The sequence below is a fragment of the Perognathus longimembris genome, chromosome 6 (assembly GCF_023159225.1).
Source record: "Perognathus longimembris pacificus isolate PPM17 chromosome 6, ASM2315922v1, whole genome shotgun sequence".
NCBI classification, from domain to species: Eukaryota; Metazoa; Chordata; class Mammalia; order Rodentia; family Heteromyidae; genus Perognathus; species Perognathus longimembris.
In genome coordinates, this window is record NC_063166.1 from 79,462,927 (window position 1) to 79,482,785 (window position 19,859).

Below are 19,859 nucleotides of genomic sequence, written 5' to 3' on the forward strand. Positions count from 1 at the left end.
TGGTGTCGTCGGGGCGTCGGGGGGCGTGGGGGGGCGGGGGCCCCGTGGTGTCGTCGGGCGTGGGGGGGCGGGGCCCTGTGGTGTCGTCGGGGCGTCGGGGGGCGTGGGGGGGCGGGGCCCCGTGGTGTCGTCGGGGCGTGGGGGGCGGGGCCCGTGGTGTCCGTCGGGGGCGTGTGGGGGCGGGGCCCGTGGTGGCGTGGTGGGGGGGGCGTGGGGGGCAGGGCCCCGTGGTGTCGTCGGGGCGTGGGGGGCAGGGCCCCGTGGTGTCGTCGGGGCATGGGGGGCGGGGCCCGTGGTGTCGTCGGGGCGTGGGGGGCGGGGCCCCGTGGTGGCGTGGGGGGGGCGTGGGGGGGGCGGGGCCCCGTGGTGTCGTCGGGGCGTGGGGGGCGGGGGCCCTGTGGTGTCGTCGGGGCGTCGGGGGGCGTGGGGGGGCGGGGCCCCGTGGTGTCGTCGGGGCGTGGGGGGGCGGGGGCCCCGTGGTGTCGTGGGGCGTGGGGGGCGGGGCCCGTGGTGTCGGGGCGTGGGGGGCGGGGCCCCGTGGTGTCGTCGGGGCGTGGGGGGCGGGGCCCCGTGGTGTCGTCGGGGCGTGGCTGCAGGCAGGAGGCCCGGCTGGGGCCCCACCATCCCTTGTACCGTGCTGAGCGTGAGCAGTGGCGGGGGGGGGGGGACGGGGGCCCCCAGTGTCCCTGTCCATCCTGCCCCTCACCTGCCCCTGAACCTCAAATGCGCTCCCCGGGATCGGAGCGTCCCAGTGACCCCACAAGCAGCAGTGGGCACCTGCCCCCCCGCCCCTCCCCCCCAGAGCCCTGGGCGGCACCCCGGGGCGGGGGGGCGGGCAGGCAGGTCACCACTGGACGCCAGGTGGGGGCGTCCCGGCCGCGGCTGGCGAGGGGGTGGCCGGCTGTGCTGTGTGCGCTGGACGGGTGCTGGTGCTTTCTAGAAGGCCGGCTGGAACAGTTCAGGGACCGGGAAGAGCTCCGGGCGGCTGGAGGGGGGGCGGGGGGGGGGGCTCTGGGAAGGAGAGGGCGGCCAGCGCCTGCGCAACGCCAGCGGCCGCCAGGGGAGGGCGCAGCTCCGCACCCCGCAGCTCCGCACCCTGCATTGCCCTCAAGCCCAGCTAGCGTGGACAAGGCGGGGGGGGGGGGGGTACCCCGCCATCCAGACCGTGAGGGCGCAGGCTGGCAGGAGGCTTCCGGTTCCACGGGGGTGGGGGAGGGGGTGGGAGGAGGGAGGGGCGGGAGGGGGGGAGGGAGGGGGCGGGAGGGGGGAGGGAGGTTCCTGGGAACAGGGAAGGGAGGGTAAGGGGGGGGCGATGGAGCGACAGGTGCCAGGTCTCAGGTGTCCCCGGTCCACGCAGGCTGAGAACACTGTCCTCCAGCCGCGCCCCGTGGCACCAGACGGTTCCTGAGCAGCGCCGCGCAGGGCCTCCGTGTGGAATGAGGCGCAGTCAGCCCCTCGCTGAGCCCAGGTCCCCGGTGACGGGTGGGGGGGGGGGAGCCTGGCTCCCAGGCGAAGGAGCAAAGGGCACAGGACACACCCGGAGCATGTCCCTGCTGGGTGAACCCCAACCATCGGCAGGCCACGCCAGCACCCAGCGTCGAGGAGCAAAGGGAGACACCGGGGGCGGCTGCGTTGCAAGGTTTATTGCTGAAGTATCGGAATACAAGCTGTATAAAAATACTTTACACTTAGCAAAAATAAACTACCGGAAACGGGAGAGGAGCAATGGCTTGCACAGGAATGGGGCGGATCCCGAGGTCCTTCAACAGTCGTCATGTCCCACGGTCGGAGCCCCCGGCGTGTCGGGCGGTGGTCAGCCTGGGCGTCGGTCTCCCCCCCTCGGAGGGAGGGCGGCAGGGAGGGCAACGCTGGACTTGTGGGCCTACAGCCACATCTGCGCAGGCCAATCAGGTTGCGGGGCGTACCTGTTGTCATGGAAACAGCATCCCTGCACCCACCTCATCCGGGGGAGTGTGTTCCGGTCCACCCACAGCCACGTGAAGACCCTGTCGCGACTCCCCGGGCCCCTCTGTGGCTTTGCAGGGGCTGGCGCAGGGAAGCACCTCCACAGCAGTTGCCAGAGATTGTTCTGGAACAAGCTGCATTAAGACGGCACTGCAGGCTGTAACTCTAGCTGGTGCGTGCAGTATTCCCTTTCTCCAGCACGTGGCTGAAGGAAAATCGCTGGTTCCGCCGGCGGCTGAGGGCACGCGGGCCTCGATGCCGTCCCCAGACCGGCAGGGTCTCCACGGGGCCGTCCCCTCCAACCCGGCTCCCAAGGGTCCCCCGGCCTGTCACAGCCCAGAGCCTCTTGGGAATGAGACAGGAGCCCGTGGTGGTGAAGCGGTCCATTCCGAACAGTGGCGAGCTCGTGGGAAGTGCTGGTGGTGTGAAAATTAAGTCCAAAGTGACAGTGAGACCCCACCGAGGATGGGTGACACTCGCTGGGGCCCGGCGCTGGCTGTACACACGCCGGTCACAGCAGGGAAAGAGCCAACTCGTCCTGTGAGGCCCGAGAGCCACCTGCCGAGGCTCGGCTGCGGGCCTGCCTTCAGGGGCCCAGGCGGACCACTCAGGAGCAGGCTTCCATGCTTCCCCCGTTTAAATCAAAACCACCTGCCAGGTCCTTTATGTCCAACTGCTCTCCTCAGTGACAAAACCCCGGCTTGGGGCTGCAGAGGAAGGCAGGTTCCTTTGCACAAAGCCCCAGGGCCCCTTCTTGGCCTGAAGTAATTTCCATTAGCAAGGTGCCCAACAGCCTTGGCGGTGGGGCTTTTTTGGGGTTTCCTGGAATGATCGAATAACCAAAAACAACAACAACAACGACACCTTCAAGAATATATCGTTTCTCTTAAGGGAAAAGCATGTATGTAAAAATAGACACTTAAAAAGATTTCTGATCATTTATAAATATTTTCTAATTCCAACAACAGGATGCCATAGGCGGAGGGCAGATAAAAAGCATAAAAATACAGGTAAGAAAATAAAATTTAACAAGGTAGTAACTAATTTGGGTTGCTGTATGTATACATATGTATATATGTATGTTATTAAGCAGCAGCACTTGCATACATTGCAGGAAGACTCGCAAACTCCGTTAAGTATACTATGTTCAGCAACACAGCGGATCAGTCCGCTCCGGATTTCCGTGACCACGGACAAAGCACGTGCAGCCCTTCACTGAGGAACTCCTCCCGCGCAGCCCCACGCGTGTGCAACTCTCCCGCCTCCCCCCGCCCCGCACCCCTGCCTCCTTCCTCCCCGACGGCCCTCACCGCCCGTGCCCACACTGGACACGCCCCGCACGGGGTGACTCTGGGCAAAACTTCCTCCTGCCACTCCCAGCTGAGCACACTTCCTGGGGCGCGGTGTGCTCCGGAAGCGCTTCCGCCTGCCCCCCGTCTCGCGGATGCTCGCGCTTTCCCGTGCCGTTTGCTATTGCTGTGCGATGAAGGGGCTTCCGACGCGATCCGGCTACCACAGTGTAGGAGAGAGAGACGGAGAGAGGCCGCGTGTGCGTTGCACACACGTGTGTGCAGTTAGGAGGCAGAGGGCGGGCGCCTGAGCCCGTGGCGCCGTGGGCCAGGGGGCTGGGCGCTTGGCGAGGGCGTCGGAAGGCACTGGGGTAACGCATTGGGAGAGGCGAGGAGAGCCCGCGAGGGAAGTCCTGCCGCGCGTCCCCCCGCTCCTCCCCGGAGAGAAGCTGCTCTGTGGGTGGAGGCTCGTGACGAGGAAGTACTCAGCACCGAGCACTCGGCAGCAGCCCCCGGCTTCCGGCTGACCTGCTGCTTGTTCCGCAGGCGAGGCTGGCGCAGGAAGGCCCCCGGGAGCCGGGAACGTGGCGGCCGTGGCTTTCTGCCCAGGCTGCTGGCCGAGAATTCAGCAAATACAACTAGTGGCGACGAGGGACAGGCACGCCGAGGGCTCAGAACGCACCCCAGCCCGCCCTGTCCGCATCGACGCGCACAGAGCCCTTCGCGTGTCAAGCCCTCCTGCCAGCATGGAGGGCTGGGTGTGCAGAGCCCAGGGCGCCAGCAGCGGGGCTGTGGAGGCGGGGGGGGGGGGGGGGGGAGCCGGGGTTCCACCCCAGAAGCGAAGGCCGCGGGCGCGGAAGCGTGTCCAGAGGCGGGGGCGGCGCTGCGGTCGGGCGGGCGCTGCGCCCAGGAGCCCCGGGGACGGCGATGGCGCCTCTCGCTCGCACCTGGGTGGCTTGAGCCCTTTGGCCGCGGGTCTCGGCCTCCGGTGCCCAGGCTTGCGACCTCCTGCCGTCCTTCGGCCTCGGCTGGGGGGGGCGGCGAGCGGGGGCCGCGGGCCGTGGGGTCACAGGGAAGCTGGCCGCCAGGCCTCCGTCTCCAGCATCCCCGCGCCCGCCGTCCCGACTCAGTGCCGCCCAGAAGGCGTGGTGTCGGGTGAGGCACTTCTTGTTGGAAGGCGAGCATTCGGAAACGTGTTCACTGCGGCCAGTTGTGGGTGAGGCAGGCTGTGGGGGGGGAGGGGAGGAGGAGCAGGTGGAGGAGGGGAGGAGGAGGAGGGGGGAGGAGGAGGAGGAGGAGGAGGGGGGAGGAGGATGGGGGAGGAGGAGGAGGAGGAAGAGGAGGAGGAGAAGGAGGAGGAAGAGCAGCAGGAGGAGGAGGAGGAGGAGGAACAGGAAGAGCAGGAGGAGGAGGAGGGGGAGGAGGAGGAACAGGAAGAGCAGGAGGAGGGGGAGGAGGAGGAGGAGGAGGAGGAGAGGAGGAGCAGGAGGAGGAGGAGGAGGAGCAGGAGCAGGAGCAGGAGGAGGAGCAGGAGGAGGAGGAGGAGGAGGAGGAGCAGGAGGAGGAGAGGAGCAGGAGGAGGAGGAGGAGCAGGAGGAGGAGGAGGAGCAGCAGGAGGAGGAGGGGGAGGTCCCTGCGCTGCCTCACGTCCCAGGGGTGGGGGTGGGCTCCGCCTGCAGGCAGGCCTCGTGGGCCCTCACCCTCCACGAGGCACAGGAGCCGCCTCTGTGACCTGGACAGACGCCGCGAGGCCGAGGGCTTCGTCACCGCCCTCAGGCGTCAGGTGCGGCCGGCGTGTCCCGTGGTTCTCGGGATCGCTTTGGTCCGCGCTGCATGGACGGTCGCCATGACGACCCGCCGGATGCTCTTTGGGATTCAGACGCGTGGAGAAGGAGAGGCACAGCGGTGCTTAGCGGGCAAGGGCCCCCCACAGAGGGCCACGCCCCCCATCCGGGCGTGGCGACAGCGGAGGGGCGGGCCGAGATGTCTTGCACGGTGGCTGTAGCTCTACGTCTGGCTTCTGGTGGGAGGTCTTGAAAACTCTTTCCTGATAATTTCATTAACTGAAATGGAGAGAGGGAGAGAGGTGGAGGGGTGAGTGGACCTGAACCCCGTGTCAGGTTAGCTTCTAGAACCTCGAGTGCGCCTTCACGTCTGAGAACTTGGAACACCAGAAATAGCTGAAGTCCTTTCTTCCAGACCCCACACGGTGCTGCCGTCCGCTCACGAAAACCCACGGCCTCCTGCTCTCGGCGGCGGAGCCGGGCGGGAGCCCCCGGCGGGCCTGGCAGCTCTCTGCCTTGTCTTTTAGTTTCTGTGTTGACCAAACTACTTCAGTGATTACTACAGCCCCCAAATACCCGGCACCCATCAGGCCTGCGAAAATACGGGGACCCCGGAAAGACAGAGGGCGAGCTCCAGCGTCAACTGGCCACCCACATCAACACGATCATTGCCCGCCCTCCCGCCCGCCCTCCGCCCTCCGCCCTCCGCCCTCTGGAGCCTGCAAGGGCTCGCCAGGGGGGCTGGGAGGTCCCGGGCTGGTCCCGGGCTGAGCCTGCGCTGCCCCCAGGCTGCCCCGACGCCCTCAGCTCCAGCCACGCGGAGGCTGGGAAGGCCTGGGCCGGGCGGAGCAGGACCCCTCTGGGGCCCCTCGCGGCAGCCCCTGCTGCCTTTCCTGGTTCTGTTGCGCAGTTCTTCCCACGGGCTCCCTCGCCTTTTCTCTGAGCCATCCTGGAGTCCTGGGGGCGGGACGCCGCCTGTGAGGGCTGACCGGCCGCCAGGCCTCCCCCCTGCTCAAGCTGGACCTTCATGACGGGGAGGGGGGTGGGGGGGAGCAGGCTCCGCAGATCTCTCAGCTCCTGCCGGTGGCCGTGCGCCCTGACCGCTCCACGCCTGGGTCTCCTTCCAGGCCTCCAGGCGGACGCCGGGTGTGAAGGAGGCTCACAGGACGTGGCCTGGGACTCGTGCACAGCGGTGAGGAACTAGCAGGCCGCGGCAGCCCTGATGCGTTGCACACCCGCTCGGGCGTGGCTCACCATTACAGGTGCATGCCGAGCGCTTGCTCCAGGGAGGGGGACGGAGAGGCAGGGTCCCTTGCTGGGCACCCCGCCTCGGTTTCCCGTCTGCACACCGTTTTCGGCTGGGATTGTGCCAGCAGAGCCCTGATGCTGTTTGCATGATGGAAGTGGGCGGTAGGTGGGGCCGGGATGTCAGCACGGCGGCGCGGAAGCAGCACCGCGGGGCCCTTCCCGGGCGGATGGGGCTCTGCGCGGGACCCCCGCAGGCGGACCCCGCCACTCGCGGGCCGGCACGCTGGGCGCGGCAGGCAGGCTACCCGGAGCCCGAGCAGGAGGGGAGAAAGCGGCCTGCGCCCCGCCCACCCGTCCTGACCCCGCCCAGGCCCCGCCCCTCCCGGCGAGGCCCCGCCCCGGCCCCGCCCCCAGCCCCGCCCGGGCAGCTGGGAGGAGAAGGGGCCTGGGAGCAGCTTTGGATGCTGGCGGCCTCCTGTCCTCCCACCCCGGGGGAGGCGGCGTCCTCAGTGGAAAGGGCTCGGCCTCCGCTGGGCGGAGCTGTGGGCACTGGGTGAGGCCTCGCCTGCTCACAGGCGTGTGTGTGCGTGTGTGTGTGTGTGTGTGTGTGTGTGTGTGTGTGTGTGTGTGTGTGTGTGTGTGCCGCCTTTCCTTTCCCCCGCCCCCGGGGGAAGCCTCCGGGCCGGTCAGGGAATGGCTGGCCTGCACGCTGCCCGAGGTGGCTCAGGTGGCCCTGAGGCTCCCCACAGACCCCACGGAAACCTCAGTGTGTTCCCCCGCCTATGGCTGAGGAGAATGTTCTAGAACAGCAAGACATTTGAGCCCTGCAGGCTAAAGTCCTGGGCTCTCTGTCTGCCACGCCTTCAGGCGCATGTCCTGTCTGCGGGGCGTCCCCACGCAGGGCACCCACGCAGGGCACTGGGGGGTGGGGGCGGCCCAGCCAGCTCCACAGCTCACGAGGCCCCAGGGTGCCGGCCATGGGTCACCTCCCCCTTCCTCTTCTCCCCTGGGTCCTGCGGTGGCCGGTCCCCCCTTGCTCCCCAGGGCCCCTCAGGACCTGTGAGCCCCCCTCCCCTCCCGTGGGGCACGCTTCCCTGGCTCCGCCCTGTGGCCACGCCCCCCCCCCCCCCCCCCCCCCCGTGAAGGCTCCGTGCCCTGCTGTGCCCCGGACGTGGTAAGTGTGCGGAGGCCCTGGCCCCGCTTAGAAAGGCCCACTGCGGGGGCGGGTGTGGCCGCCAAGGGTGACTCGGAGGGCTGAGTGACCACTAACCCCGCGCACACCTGAGCCAGCGGCGGCCCTCCACCAGCCGCCGGGCCTTCCTGCCGCTGCACCCGCACCCGGGTGCCCGCGGGGACCCTCACGCCCCATCTCGATTCCCTTCCGGCCGCCACCCCTCCAACACCACCTTTCCCCGCAGCTGCCTCCTCGCCCTGCCCGCCTCCACCCCAGAAGCCAGCACAGCAGCTCCGAGGAGGCCCGCGGTGCCCGCCGCCGGAGCCCTGCGCCCGCAGCCGGGTTTCCTGTCGTTTGAGGGACACACGGGACGGCTGCCCCGGGACATCGGCACGAGGACCATCTCCTTGGACAGCTGGGAGGAAGTGGAGACACGCGGTCTCTTGCCGCTGAGGCCAAGGGAGATGGGAATTTGAAGCCGGTGCTCACTGCGCTGGGCCTCAGTTCTGTGGCCTGGGCTGATCCCCAGTTACCACCTTGTTTCTGGGGCTCCCGGGCCCTTGCTACCTCTTGTACACGGCTGGGGGACGGCCAGGCAGCCTCTGTGCTGACATTGGGCAGGCCAGTCTGCAAGGGCGGGCCTTCCTTCCCAAATCTCACCTGCTTTCTATGGCCTGGCAAGTGCCCACCAGAGCCCAGGGCCCGCCGAAAGAAAGCCTTCCCGCCGGGGTGGGGGCGGGGGAGGGGCTGCACTCTAGGCCAAGTCAAAGTAGCGGCTTGGGGACCCGCTGTCCTGCCAAAGTCACTCCCAAGACCCCCACGGTTGGGCCAGGACCGAGTGACACCTGGTGACACCCCGCAGTGGTGCTCCTGCTCTCCCTGCTGGTGGGGGATTTCCTCTGGAGGCCGGGGCGGGCCCCACGCCGCCGTTCCCCTGCCCCACACCGTTCCCCTGCCCCACACAGGAGGCTGCTGGGCGGGGCTCCCTGGGACTTGTGCTCGCATCTCACCAAACACCATCTGAGCGCTCAGGCTCTGCTTTCTCTTGGTAAGTAACTTCTGGCTTCTGGGCACATGGGACCACTGGGAAAGAGCTTTCCAGAAGAGCCAGCTGGCCCCACCTCACGGATTCTGCAGAAAGGTCGGCCACCCTGTGACAGGCCGGGGCCCTGGACCTGACAGGCTGGGTCAGCCCCGGTCCCGGCTGCTTCCCGAGGGCTCCGGCCCAGCCTGGGCATTTCAGGGCCCTTGACGACTCCTGGTTCTCCGCTGTGGGACTGAGCCCCAGAACGGTCACTCTCACTCTGGGGAGTGGGGGGCACGCTTCCGCCTGCCAGCCCAGCCACCGAGGGCTACTACTATTCCTGGGCTTCAGTGTCAATCGGCCAAGCGCCTCTGGGCCTGGCCTCTGGGGCAAAGCCCCCTTTACTGACCTGGGGGCCCAGGGAGGCAGAGGCACAGACCCCACACTAACGCCGGCTGGCCAGGGCTTCCCCATGCTGGACGCTGCAAGGCTAGCATGTTCTGATTGGGATGTGGAGAAGATTCTAGAACAGTATCAGCATCTAAGAAGCTAAGGCACAGGAAGGTCCCACCTGGAGCTCCCATGGCCAGTCTGCTTCAGCCGCTGACTTCTGCACCCGCCCAGCAGCTCATGTCCATCAAGGCAGCTAAGCATTATGGGAAAGTCAGCCTCATGTCAAATCCAGAAACCAAGGAGCAAATTAACAGTGTTGGGAGCACAATGCAAGAGACCCCGAGTCCAGGGCCTGTGCCTGGGCGCTTCCTGCTGGGCAGGGGGCAGCCTCCCACCCCTGGCAGACCGCTGCCTCGTGCCAGCCATTCAGGAGCACTAGTCCAAAACCAAAGCTCTGTGGGCTGGGTCGAGGGGACACGGCTGCACTGGCTCTGCAGGCCAGAGCTGGAGTGGGGTGGTGGGACCCCTAGGTCAGCATGCAGATCCCCAGCCTCAACCCTCTTCTGCCCCCCAACCCCGAACCTGGCGCTCAGCCCCATAGAAAGGAGGCCGGCCGGCAGGCTGGCCCACTTCCTGTTACCGGAAGGAAGCTGAGGGGCAAGCAATCTCACAACCAGCAGACAAAAGGAGAAGAAGATATCGATTACCTTTCACTTTGATTGCATGGATCAAAGATCACAGTCTTTCTGTTTCATAATATGTTTTGTATCCAGCTAAGGTGTGTGTCTATCAGCTCTGAAAGAGACGTGCAAAACCAGTTTTGAGAAGAAAATCACGGTTGAGCTGTCCTGCCGTTCTCCCAACTCCTCGGCCGGCCTCCCGGCATCTCTGGCTCGAGCACGCAGCACACACGCTGCCTGCTGCCACCGAGCCCCACGTCCTGGGCCACCTCAACATGGCCGCCAGACTCCTTCACCCCCGAGACGGGGGCTGTGCAGTGGGGCCGGGCACTGGGGGCGGCTGGAGCCACAGGGCAAGCCTCCACATCCTGTACTGGTCCTGGGTCTTGCACTCCGGGACTGGGCGCTGTCCCTGAGATTTTATTTTTTAGATTTTGTTTATTTATTTATTTATGTTTGCCAGGCCTGGGCCTTGGACTCAAGGCCCTGAGCACTGTCCCTGGCTTCTTTTTGCTCAAGGCTAGCACTCTGCCACTTGAGCCACAGCACCACTTCCGGCCGTTTTTCTATATATGTGGTGTTGGGGAATCGAACCCAGGGCTTCATGTATACGAACGAGGCGAGCACTCTTGCCACTAGGCCATATTCCCAGCCCTCCCTGAGACATTTTTAACTCAGGGCCAGTGCTCTCCTGCTCGAGCCACAGCTCCTCTCCAGCTTCCTGGTGGTCCATAGGAGATGACGAGTCTCATGAGCTTTCCTGCCCTGGCTGGCTCTGAACCGCAATCCCGAGATGGTGGCCTCCTGAGCTAGGGTGACAGGTGCCCTGTGGGGGGGCGGGGGTGCACTCTGACCCTTCTTACTAACGGTGGCCCCTGGGTGGCAGGTGCGCTCCTAAGGCTGCGAGCACTTTTTGCATTTTCTTGGTAACAGAAATATTGCTTCTTCCGTAGCTTCTGACCAGTCTGAGCAAGGAATCCCCGGGAGAAAAGCGGCGCGAGGCGCTGTTCTAGAAGCCTCCCGCCATCCCCTCTCCAGTGTGAACGGCGGCAGATCAGTCTCCCCCGTATTAGGCCCGTTTCTCCACCCCCTCCTCCTCTGAACGGCTGTGCGCTAAGGCCAGGGTCCAGTTTGAGCTTCTTGCTTAGCAATGCACTCCGAGCGCCGGGCACGGGGGCCCCGTGGGGGGCTGAGATGGAGAGGGCTGCGGTTAGAGGGCGGCCTGGGCAAACCTGTTCCTGAGACCCCACGCTATCCGGAAGGGCCCAGCGTGGGTGGCGAGTGCCTGTCCCCCCCCAGCTGCAGCGGGACGTGGAGGCCAACCGCGGAGAGTGCCTGCCCTGGACGTGGGGCGCCCCGAGGTCAAAGGCCAGTGCGGCCAGAGAGAGAAAGGCGCTGCGTCTGTCTCTCCCGCGAGGGCGCGGCCCGCCATGCCCGCCTCCGGTGAACCAGGGCGTCTTTCAGGCACAGACCCCCCACCAACGCTGGCTGGCGGGGCGCCCGCGGTGCTGGACACTGGGAGGCTAGCACGTCTGGTTAGGATGTGGAGAAGATTCTAGAACAGCATCAGCACCACAGAAGCCAAGGCACGGGAAGGTCCCAAACCTCACCTGTGAGGGGGGAGCGTGCCATCCTGAGATCTTTCTAGCAGCTCTGCGGGGCCCACCCACCCCCTCCTCTGCCGGGGGGCCCAACCGCTCGGCCCCCACACACGGCCCCACCTGGCCCCGACGGCCCTCCCTCGCCGCTCTGTGCTACAGAACGGCGTGTTCCACACGCGGGGGCTGTGAGATGCTTCCCCCCCCTCGGCCTTCAGAGGTCACCCCCAACCGTGGCCACCCCCCAACTCCAGACTCCGGCCAGGGGCCATGGGGGCCCGGATGTAACGCCGCCCAGGCCGGCTCCGGGCCCACAGCAGCCTCCCCCCGGTGCGCCCGCCGCCCTGCTCGTTCCGCGGTAGGGAGGAGGGGGCCCGCCCGCCCGCCAGGTCCTGTCTCCACCCAACTGCTCCCCGATCCACCGCCAGCCTGACCGCCAGGGGGCCGGCGGGGCCTCGGCCACGGCACAGGGCTCCCATTCTTGGTCACCTGTCACCCCAAGAGCCGGCTCCAGGGTGCTGCGTGGGGGGGGGGGGGTTCTGTGGGTCTGTGACCTCTGTGCGTGTGGCCGGAGCAAGGCCTCCCCTTCCTCACGCTGAACCTCGGGGTGCCCTCTCTACGCCCAGCGTCGGCGCCCCTTCTCAACGCCGCAGAGCCGCGTGCAGATGGCAGGCAGACTGCCACAGTGAGGGCACGGCTTCCTGCTGGGGTGCAGAGCTGCACCCCTGCTGCTAGAGGAGAGGGGCCCGGCAGGAGCTTCTCCCGATCCAGCTCAGCGCCTGGCCAGCACCACCCCCCCCCCCCGCACCTGGCCCCCGCCCCGCGCTCCAGAGATGCTCACTCTCACGGGGTCACCGGTCGGGGAGGGGAGCAGGGGGGCGGGAACGGCCCCTCAGCCCCGCCCAGAAGCAAGAGGCAGCCCCAACTCTACGGGGTGGGACCCTCAAGTGTGGACGATCTTCAAGAGGCCCGGGAGCTCCGAGACAGTGCAGACTCACTTCAGAAGTTTCTGGAGCTACGGGGGTGGCAGTCTGCACAGCTCTCCCCTGTGTTTACACAGGAAGTAGGGCTGGGGCGCAGAGCTGCACTTCTGAACCCCAGCTACCCGGGAGGCAGAGGAAGGGGGGGCGCTGACAAAGCTAGGGAGGCCCGGGCTGACAGACGGACTCAGAGCCGAGGGGCCGGGGCGCGGCTCCCCAGGGAGAGCCTGGCCTAGGAGGCCGAGCGTCCCACGTCGAGCCTCCCACGCAGAACACACACCAGCACACACACACACACACACACACACACACACACACACACACGAAGGCTGCGTGCTGGCGGCTCAGGCCTGTAATCCTAGCTACTCCGGGGGCCAAGATCTGAGGACTGAGGTTCAAAGCCAGCCAGAGCAGAAAAGTCAACGAGTCTCATTCTCTCCAGTGAACTACCCGGAAGCTACAAGTGGAGCCACGGCGTGCATGGCAGAGCTAAAAAAGCTAAGGGGCAGCACTGAGGCTCTGAGTTCTAGCCTCAGTATGTGCGCGTGCGCACACACACACACACACACACACACACAAGTTCCACTGGCCAGTGTGTCACAGGCAGTTGCTAAGTAGCGGAGATGGACAGACAGACAGACAAAGCCTCAGCACCACTGCACAGCCCCGGGGCCATCTGCAAATTCTTCCAAAGACAGAGAGGGCGCAGCTCCGGTCGCTGTACTGGCCTACACCTCCCCCAGCGCCCGAGTCCCCGCCCCGGCGGCCCTCCCTCCCCAGGCTGCGGGCCAGGCTCAGCCCTCCCTCCCCAGGCTGCGGGCGAGGCTCGGCCCTCCCTCCCCAGGCTGCGGGCCAGGCTCAGCCCTCCCTCCCAGGCTGCGGGCCAGGCTCAGCCCTCCCTCCCCAGGCTGCGGGCGAGGCTCGGCCCTCCCTCCCCAGGCTGCGGGCGAGGCTCGGCCCGGCCCCTCTGCCGGTAGCTAGGAGAGCACCGGATGCAGGCCGCCTGCCCTGCGTGACGTGACGCGGCGCCGTGGCTCCCAGGCCCGCAGGTGGGGGAGGCCGGGCCTGGGGGGGTCGTGGCGCTCCCCGCCTCCTGACACGTGTCCATCGACTGTCGGCCTGGCCCGGTGCGCCTCGCCGGCCCCATCTGCATCAGCTCCCCGTCTCTCCCCAGGCCCGCCTCTTCCAGGCAGTGGCGGCCGCCGCAGGCATCTGCTTTGCCCCCTGGTCCCTCATCAGCTCCTCGGAGCTGACCCGACCTCTGAACCCACGCGGCAGCTCCCCAGAGGTCACCTTAAACACAGAGGTGGCGGAAAAGCCCTCGGCCGCCGTGCAAACCACAAAGCGCCTAGACCACGAAGGGGGGGCTGAACTAAAGCCCAGGGGTCAGGGGAGCCCCTCCTCTGCTGGGGGGCGGGGCTGGGGGCTTACCAGGGCTTAAGTCCTTGGGTACCCTGAGAGAGGGCTGGGCTGGGGGGGCGGAGGGGGGGGAGCGGAGGCCGGCGGGAAGCGGACCTCCGGGAGGAGAAGCGGGGGGACTCCCGCGGCAGCAGACAGGTGGCTGTCCCTAACCTCAGACCAGGCCTGGCCTCGGGAGAGCAGCTCTCTGGTAGCTTCGGCCTCTTCTGGCCCAGCCTCATCCTGCCCTAAATCCACCTTCTAGGTCATTCTGTTCTCTCTCTCGTGCGCCACGGCCTGCTCCCAGCAGGGCCCCCCACCACACAGGACACCCAGAGACACACTCACAACACTTCGGAGCCAAGGGACGCGGGCCCCAGGCTGGGGCAGTGCCCTCACCCCCCTCCCACCCCGCCACCGGCTGCCTGTCCAGGGCGCTAGACGTAAATCCCCAGCGGGTACTTGAGCCCCGCCACCTCCCGCGCACCTTCCAGACCCCGGCAGGAGCCACCGCAGCCCGGCAGGATGGTCCAGGCAGGGCTCCAAGCTCCCCTGAGAGCCGCCAGCCCCACCCTGGAGGCTCAGGGTGTGACAGTGCCCCGGGACGGAGCCATGACTCGCGCTCTGGAGAATGAACCGCGTCCCTCCCGAGCCCTGAGCCCAAGGTGGCGGCTTGCGGGTGACACGGGGTCAGGTGTGCGCGCGGGCGGGGTGCCCTCAGAGGAGACCCCGGCTGCGGCCGGCCGGCCTGTCCCACGTGCAGACACAGTGAGGAGGCAGCCGTCTGGGAGACAAGCAGCACGTCCTCCGCAGACCCGGTCCCGGCCAGCACCTTGGTCCTGGGCGACCAGCCGCCAAAATGTGGGAGGCAACTTTGGCTTCTACACCCCAAGGTCTAGCTCGGGGCATTCTGTTCCACAGCCTGAGCTGGCTTCTACGACCCTCCAAAGCACTTTTCTCTGGGTGCCGCGGGCCGCGGTCACGTGGCGGGGGTCAGCCATCGGTGTGGTTAGGCGAGGTGACCTGCCCAGGGTCACCCGGCCAGCCCTCCACAGCGCGCGTCGCCACCCGCTGCACCCTCCCGTGGTCTGGCTCCGTGGCGCAGACACTTCCTGTCGCTTCGCCCCCGTCTTCTTCTGCCCCTCACTGGACTCTGGTGCCTCGGGGCCCCTTCCACCGTCGCCGTGCCCCTGGGAAGGGCGACGGCGCTGAGCCGCGGTCTGCTTCACGCCGGGCCAAGCGGACACACCGGGCCAACAGGGCCCGGGCTGCGGGCCGGCGTTCTGCGCACAGATGACAACCGCCACGTCCCCGGGCCTCCGTGTTTCCCATCCGTGTGATGGGACAGATGCAGAGCTAACAGGAAAAGCAAGCCGCAAGCGCCAGCGGCCATTGCTGCCCGCCAGTCGTGGGTCCTGGCCTGGGGCACGGAGGACGTGGGTTAACACAATGAACTGATTTCACGCCCGTCCACCTTCTTCCTGCACGCCACTTTCACCTCGGGGGGCTGCGTGTGCGTGCGCAGGGCGTCTGGGGTCAGCCTGCTCTTAGCAGCCCCGCCCTGCCCTCCCCACCCGGTGCCCCGGCGGCCCTGGGCTGAGTCACCCGCCCCACGAGCCCGAGGTCCCAGAAGCCCCCGGGCGGCGCTTTCTGAGCAAAGACTCGGGGCTTACTGGAAAAACACTTCACCGAGCCGCGTCCCGAACCCTCGCCGGTTCTCGGGATGAGTAGACTTAACGCTTCTGTGACTCTAGTTTCGAGCAAGAGGCCAAGGTGCTAACTTGCGGGAGCTCGGCTGCTAGCAGGTGGGGAGGGCAGATCTGTCGGCAGCCAGGTGGTGGAGCCGCCCCCAGAGCGGGCTGTGCTTGGTGGCACGGTGACGTGGCGCCGTGGCGGCTCAGCCCGCCCTCCGGGGCCGAATCCCAGCATCCTCTCTGCCTCGGCTTCCTGCCAGCCCGCCTGGCGCGTGTAGACCGCAGAACCCCAGCGCCGCCCAGCACGGAGCTGCGGGCCGGGGCCTGGCCAAGGGCTGCGTCCGCAGGCCGCCAAGTTGAGTGCAGAGTGCAGGATCGACCCAAGCGGGCTCGGGCTGTCCAGTGAGCACCGGCTGGTGGAGCAGAGTGAGCCCCGCGGGCATGGACAGGTCCTGACCTTTGGGAGGACCCTGTACCTTGAAGCAGGGGGCGTCTGGACACCAGCCCCTCGTGGCTGCGAAAGGCTGACAGAGGCAGGGGCCTCCCCCTCCCCTCTGCCGCATCCCCAGCGCCTAGGGCACCACCGGGCACACAGCAGGTGCTCAGCAAGCTCATCGAGAGAGAATGACAACGTGAGAGACAGGAAGTGAAACCGCCTCCTGACTGGCTGGATGGAACCAGAATTCCCCCAGTAGAGCCCGGCTTCTAAGGGTCCCCAGGTGCCGACCCCCGAGGGGGGGCAGCCGGGCCTGGGCTGCTGTCGGTGAGGGGCCGAGGGGCTTCCAGACTTCTCATGCACTGCCCGACCCAGCGGGGCACCAGGAGCACCGGCAGGTGGATGGCGACGGAAGGCTGGACGGAGCGGGCGGGAGCCGTGCGTGGTGCCGGTGCCGGGAGCGAGGGCGTCGCGCGGCCGTGGGCCTGCAGAGGCGGCGCCGGGGGACAGCCATGCGGGCTGCGCCGTCAGGAGGCTGGGGACGCGGCCCCCACGCGTGGGGCCACGGGCCTGCCGGGCAGACGCAGAGCCGGCACCACATCGCCCTCCCTGCCAGCACCTGGGGTAGAGCGGGAGCTGGGGAGCTCCCTTCCCACAAGGCCCACCCCCACTGGGGAACCTCAGGCCTGCAGGCATCGATCGATCGGGGGGTTCCCAAGGTGGGGGGGCACAGCTGGAGGGCCTGGGTGCCCACAAGAGGGGACTCTTGCCACCCGTCACAAAGAGCAGGTGGTGAGCGAGCAGGTTTTGGAGAGAATCCTGCAGAGAACGCAACCCGGGGACATCCACTGGCCCTGTGGCTAGAAAAGCGGCCGTCTAAGGCCGAGGCGCCCGACAAGGGCCAGGAACAGGCCACGCTGGGGTGAGAGCCTGACATCATGGCGGGCGCGGGCTGTAGGGACGGATGGACAAGAAGACATAAGCCCTGGCAGACGTGGGTGCAGGCTGACCTGCAGACAGGCCGGGAAGAAGCCCAGCTGGCCAAGCCCGGTGGGGTCGGGAACAAAGGCCTCCTGCCCAGAGCCTCACACGAGCGAGTCTACTCCAGCAGGTCTGGGTGGAGCCGAACCCACAGCCCACACCCGGGACAGGGGTGGACCTTGTCCAGGCATAGCTCCCCACACTTGCAGAGCGGTGTGTAGCTGTGGGGGGGGGGGCGGGGGGGGGCCCTGCTACGTCCCAGTGACGGCACAAAATCCATCCCAGGGTCCATACTCTGTTCTGCACACGGGGAGCATGGTGGAAGGGAAGCGGGGGGAGAGGGAAGGGGGAGGGGAAGGAGAAGGGGGAGGGGAAGGGGAAGGGTCCTGCTGCCCTGGAAGGCAAGTGTTGGGCAGTGCCGTCCAGGGCAGCAGTCCCGGTGTCTGTGCGTGTGACAATCCGCACGAGGCTTTTCACATACGCCTCCCCCAGTACCAAGAGCAAGGACGAGCCCAAGGCCTCCAGCCAGGCTTCCTCTAACAGGAGCCGCTTGGGGACACGGTCCCCAGAAGCCACCGCATAAAGGAGCAGAGGGGCGCCGGGGGGACCCCAGCCTCCTGGCCGCCGTGCGTGGCCGAGAGGCGGCCTCTGCCCGGCTCCGTGGCCCCACAGGCCCTTGACACCAGAAAGCCGCTACCACCAGAACTGGACACCCCTCCCGCAGCTCCTGGAGTCGCCCCAACCAGGGTCATTCTGTCCCTGGGGACAAACGGTCATCGCTCGAGACACCTTAGGTGGCCCTGGCCGGTTAGGGAGGGGTGGGGAGCTGCCCGAGCTGCACCCCAATTCCCCGCAGCACAGGGGAGGCCCCCCAGCCCCGAGCCATCCAACCCCCCGCGTCAAACGCCACGCCACAGAACCTGTCTCAGGCCAACGGATAGGAGGAAAGCATGCAGGATTCCAGCACTGAGCTCAAGGAGCAGGGTCGCCTGGGTTAGGGACACCAGTCATTTTCCCTGTTCTGCCTTGGTTTTCTTAGTACTTATTGCCGTTGACATGGCGAGATGGGTTCATCTAGCGTTCGCTCTCCCGGCTAGAGGGTGGCTGCGTAGAGGCATGGTGGGTTTCGTCTCCTGCCACTCCTCAGGCCAAAAAAACGGTTCTTAGTGCACAGGAAGTATTCCATCAACACCTGAAGGATCAATGAAGCAATCCCTGAATATATGAAAGCTGTCTGTCCTGACTCCAGGGTTGACTGGAGGTAACTGAGCATAGGACGGGGTGGTGCGACTCCAAAAACTACATTTCCCAGCACCCTCTGCGACTCAGGGTGGTCAGATGACAAGGCTCTGGCCAATGAGCTATAGCCAAGGGAATTACAGGTTATGCCAGTTAAATGAGTTAAAGGCGGGAGTACAACTCTCCCTCCCACTCTCTTCTGGACAGTGTAGCCAGAGGTGCCACCCTAAGGATGGCACTGTGGTAAGACAGATGAGGCGAGGTTCCCTGGCCCCAGCAACGGCGAGTGCCTGCCCTGTTCCGTGAGGGGAGAAGCATGTGTCTCGTCCTCTGTGGGTGTCGGCTCCCGAGGCCTGGCACCCGCGTCGGCACACAGCCTTCCCCGGCTGCCGACTGAAGCCGTTAGGAGGTCCCACCTATCAGGGGCCACCAGGCCACAGGCGCTGGAACGGCTCCGCCAGCTAGCACGCGACGTCTCCCTTCACACACGAGAGGAGGGTGGGGTGCCCCCGGTCCGTGTGTCCTTCCTGCCCCGTGCCAGCCCACGCTGAGCCAGAGGGAGAAAGGAGAGGAAGTCATTACTCACAGTCATCAAGCGATAAGGACAAAGGCACTGCTCAAAAAAGCGCATTTGATTCTTAAAGCATCACTTATCCTTAAATGCATAATGGTATCAAAAAAAAAATCTAAACCTCACAAACAACCAAACTGATCACCACAGGGGATGTCAATGAACCAACTCATTATTTTTAAAAATGGAAAATGAAAGGGAAGAATTGGGCATTCATCCTGTGTTCCCTATATGAATCCTGCCATTGTGGGGGCGGGCAGGGCTCCCTTTACTGAAGTTTTCCAGCTAACGGACGACGACACCGGAGGAGCGGCCTGTCAGTTTGCAGTCAGTGCACCCGTAAATCAATGGGGCCAGGATTTCCCCACCAACGGCCATTAATGTCACCAAAGAGAAACCACGGGCAGCCTCCTGACTCCTAACAAGGGACATGGCCACCTGCGAAGCCATCAGCTGCGCCACAATCAATGACACCTTTCCAAGCGGCCCCCACCATACAGGACCCCAGAGGAGAGCGGAGCGGGTGCGAGCTCATCCTGGGGGCAAGCAGCAAAAGCCGGGCGCAGGGAAACCTCACGGGACCGACTGTGCGTGATGAGGCACTGCCGGTGACAACAAGTTTTGTAATATGGAGGTCAGAGCTGGCCAGCGCCATCATTGGCCACAAGGCGAGTTGTACTCTCTGGCATCTTGTCTTGATGGGCGTGCCTGGATTCCTAGAGGAAGGGAAGTCCCATCCCCAGGTGATAGGTGCTCATGAATCCCAAGAGACAGGGGTGGGCACATGGCCTATAGGTTACTGTACCTGTCAGTCAAGGGCCGGGGTCTGGGAGCTTCCTGTGACTCGGCCCCCTGACCTGACCCTACTTAGGGTCAGGCCAGCTCAGGCGCCGTTACGCCATGCCACGTGTCTCCATGTTCGCGTCCTGTGTCCGGTCTCCTGGCTGATCTCTAGTCACCATGGTGCGCCACTTCAGCTCTCCATTGGAGCTGGACTGGCTGGGTGGCATGGTTTTTGTTCTTTCTTCCTCTCCGGCCTGTCTCCTGACAGTGTGAAGTGTACTTGTGGGCTGTAGGCCTTTGTAACAAGCGACCGCCTGCAGACCGCTCCTGCTCTAATAAAGACTCCAAGATCCCTTCCTTCACTGTGTGGCTTCTCGGGTAATTTCCACGTATTTAACAGTCTTGCTGTGGGGTGGGTGGCTCATGCCTGTAATACTAGCTATTTGGGAGGTAGAAAACTGGAGGATCACAGTTCGAGGCCAACCCAGGCAAAAAGTTGATGAGGAGGCTTCATCTCAGCGAGTAAGAGCCGGGTGTGGAGTGTGAAGCTTTCCTCCCAGCAGTCTTTGGGAAGCACAGATAGGAGGACCGAGTCCAGGATGGCACCAGCACACCATCATCA

General features: G+C 65.9%; 1 protein-coding gene across 1 annotated transcript in view; it reads right to left on the reverse strand.

Moving 5' to 3' along the window:
• Window positions 1–5,039: 5,039 nt before the first annotated feature.
• Nfatc2 (nuclear factor of activated T cells 2) overlaps window positions 5,040–19,859 on the reverse strand; it is a 66,141-nt gene continuing 51,321 nt past the window's right edge. Inside the window, 1 exon segment of the mRNA XM_048349627.1 lies at window positions 5,040–5,317. Coding sequence (XP_048205584.1) covers window positions 5,262–5,317 — 56 coding nt within the window. The 3' untranslated portion in view covers window positions 5,040–5,261.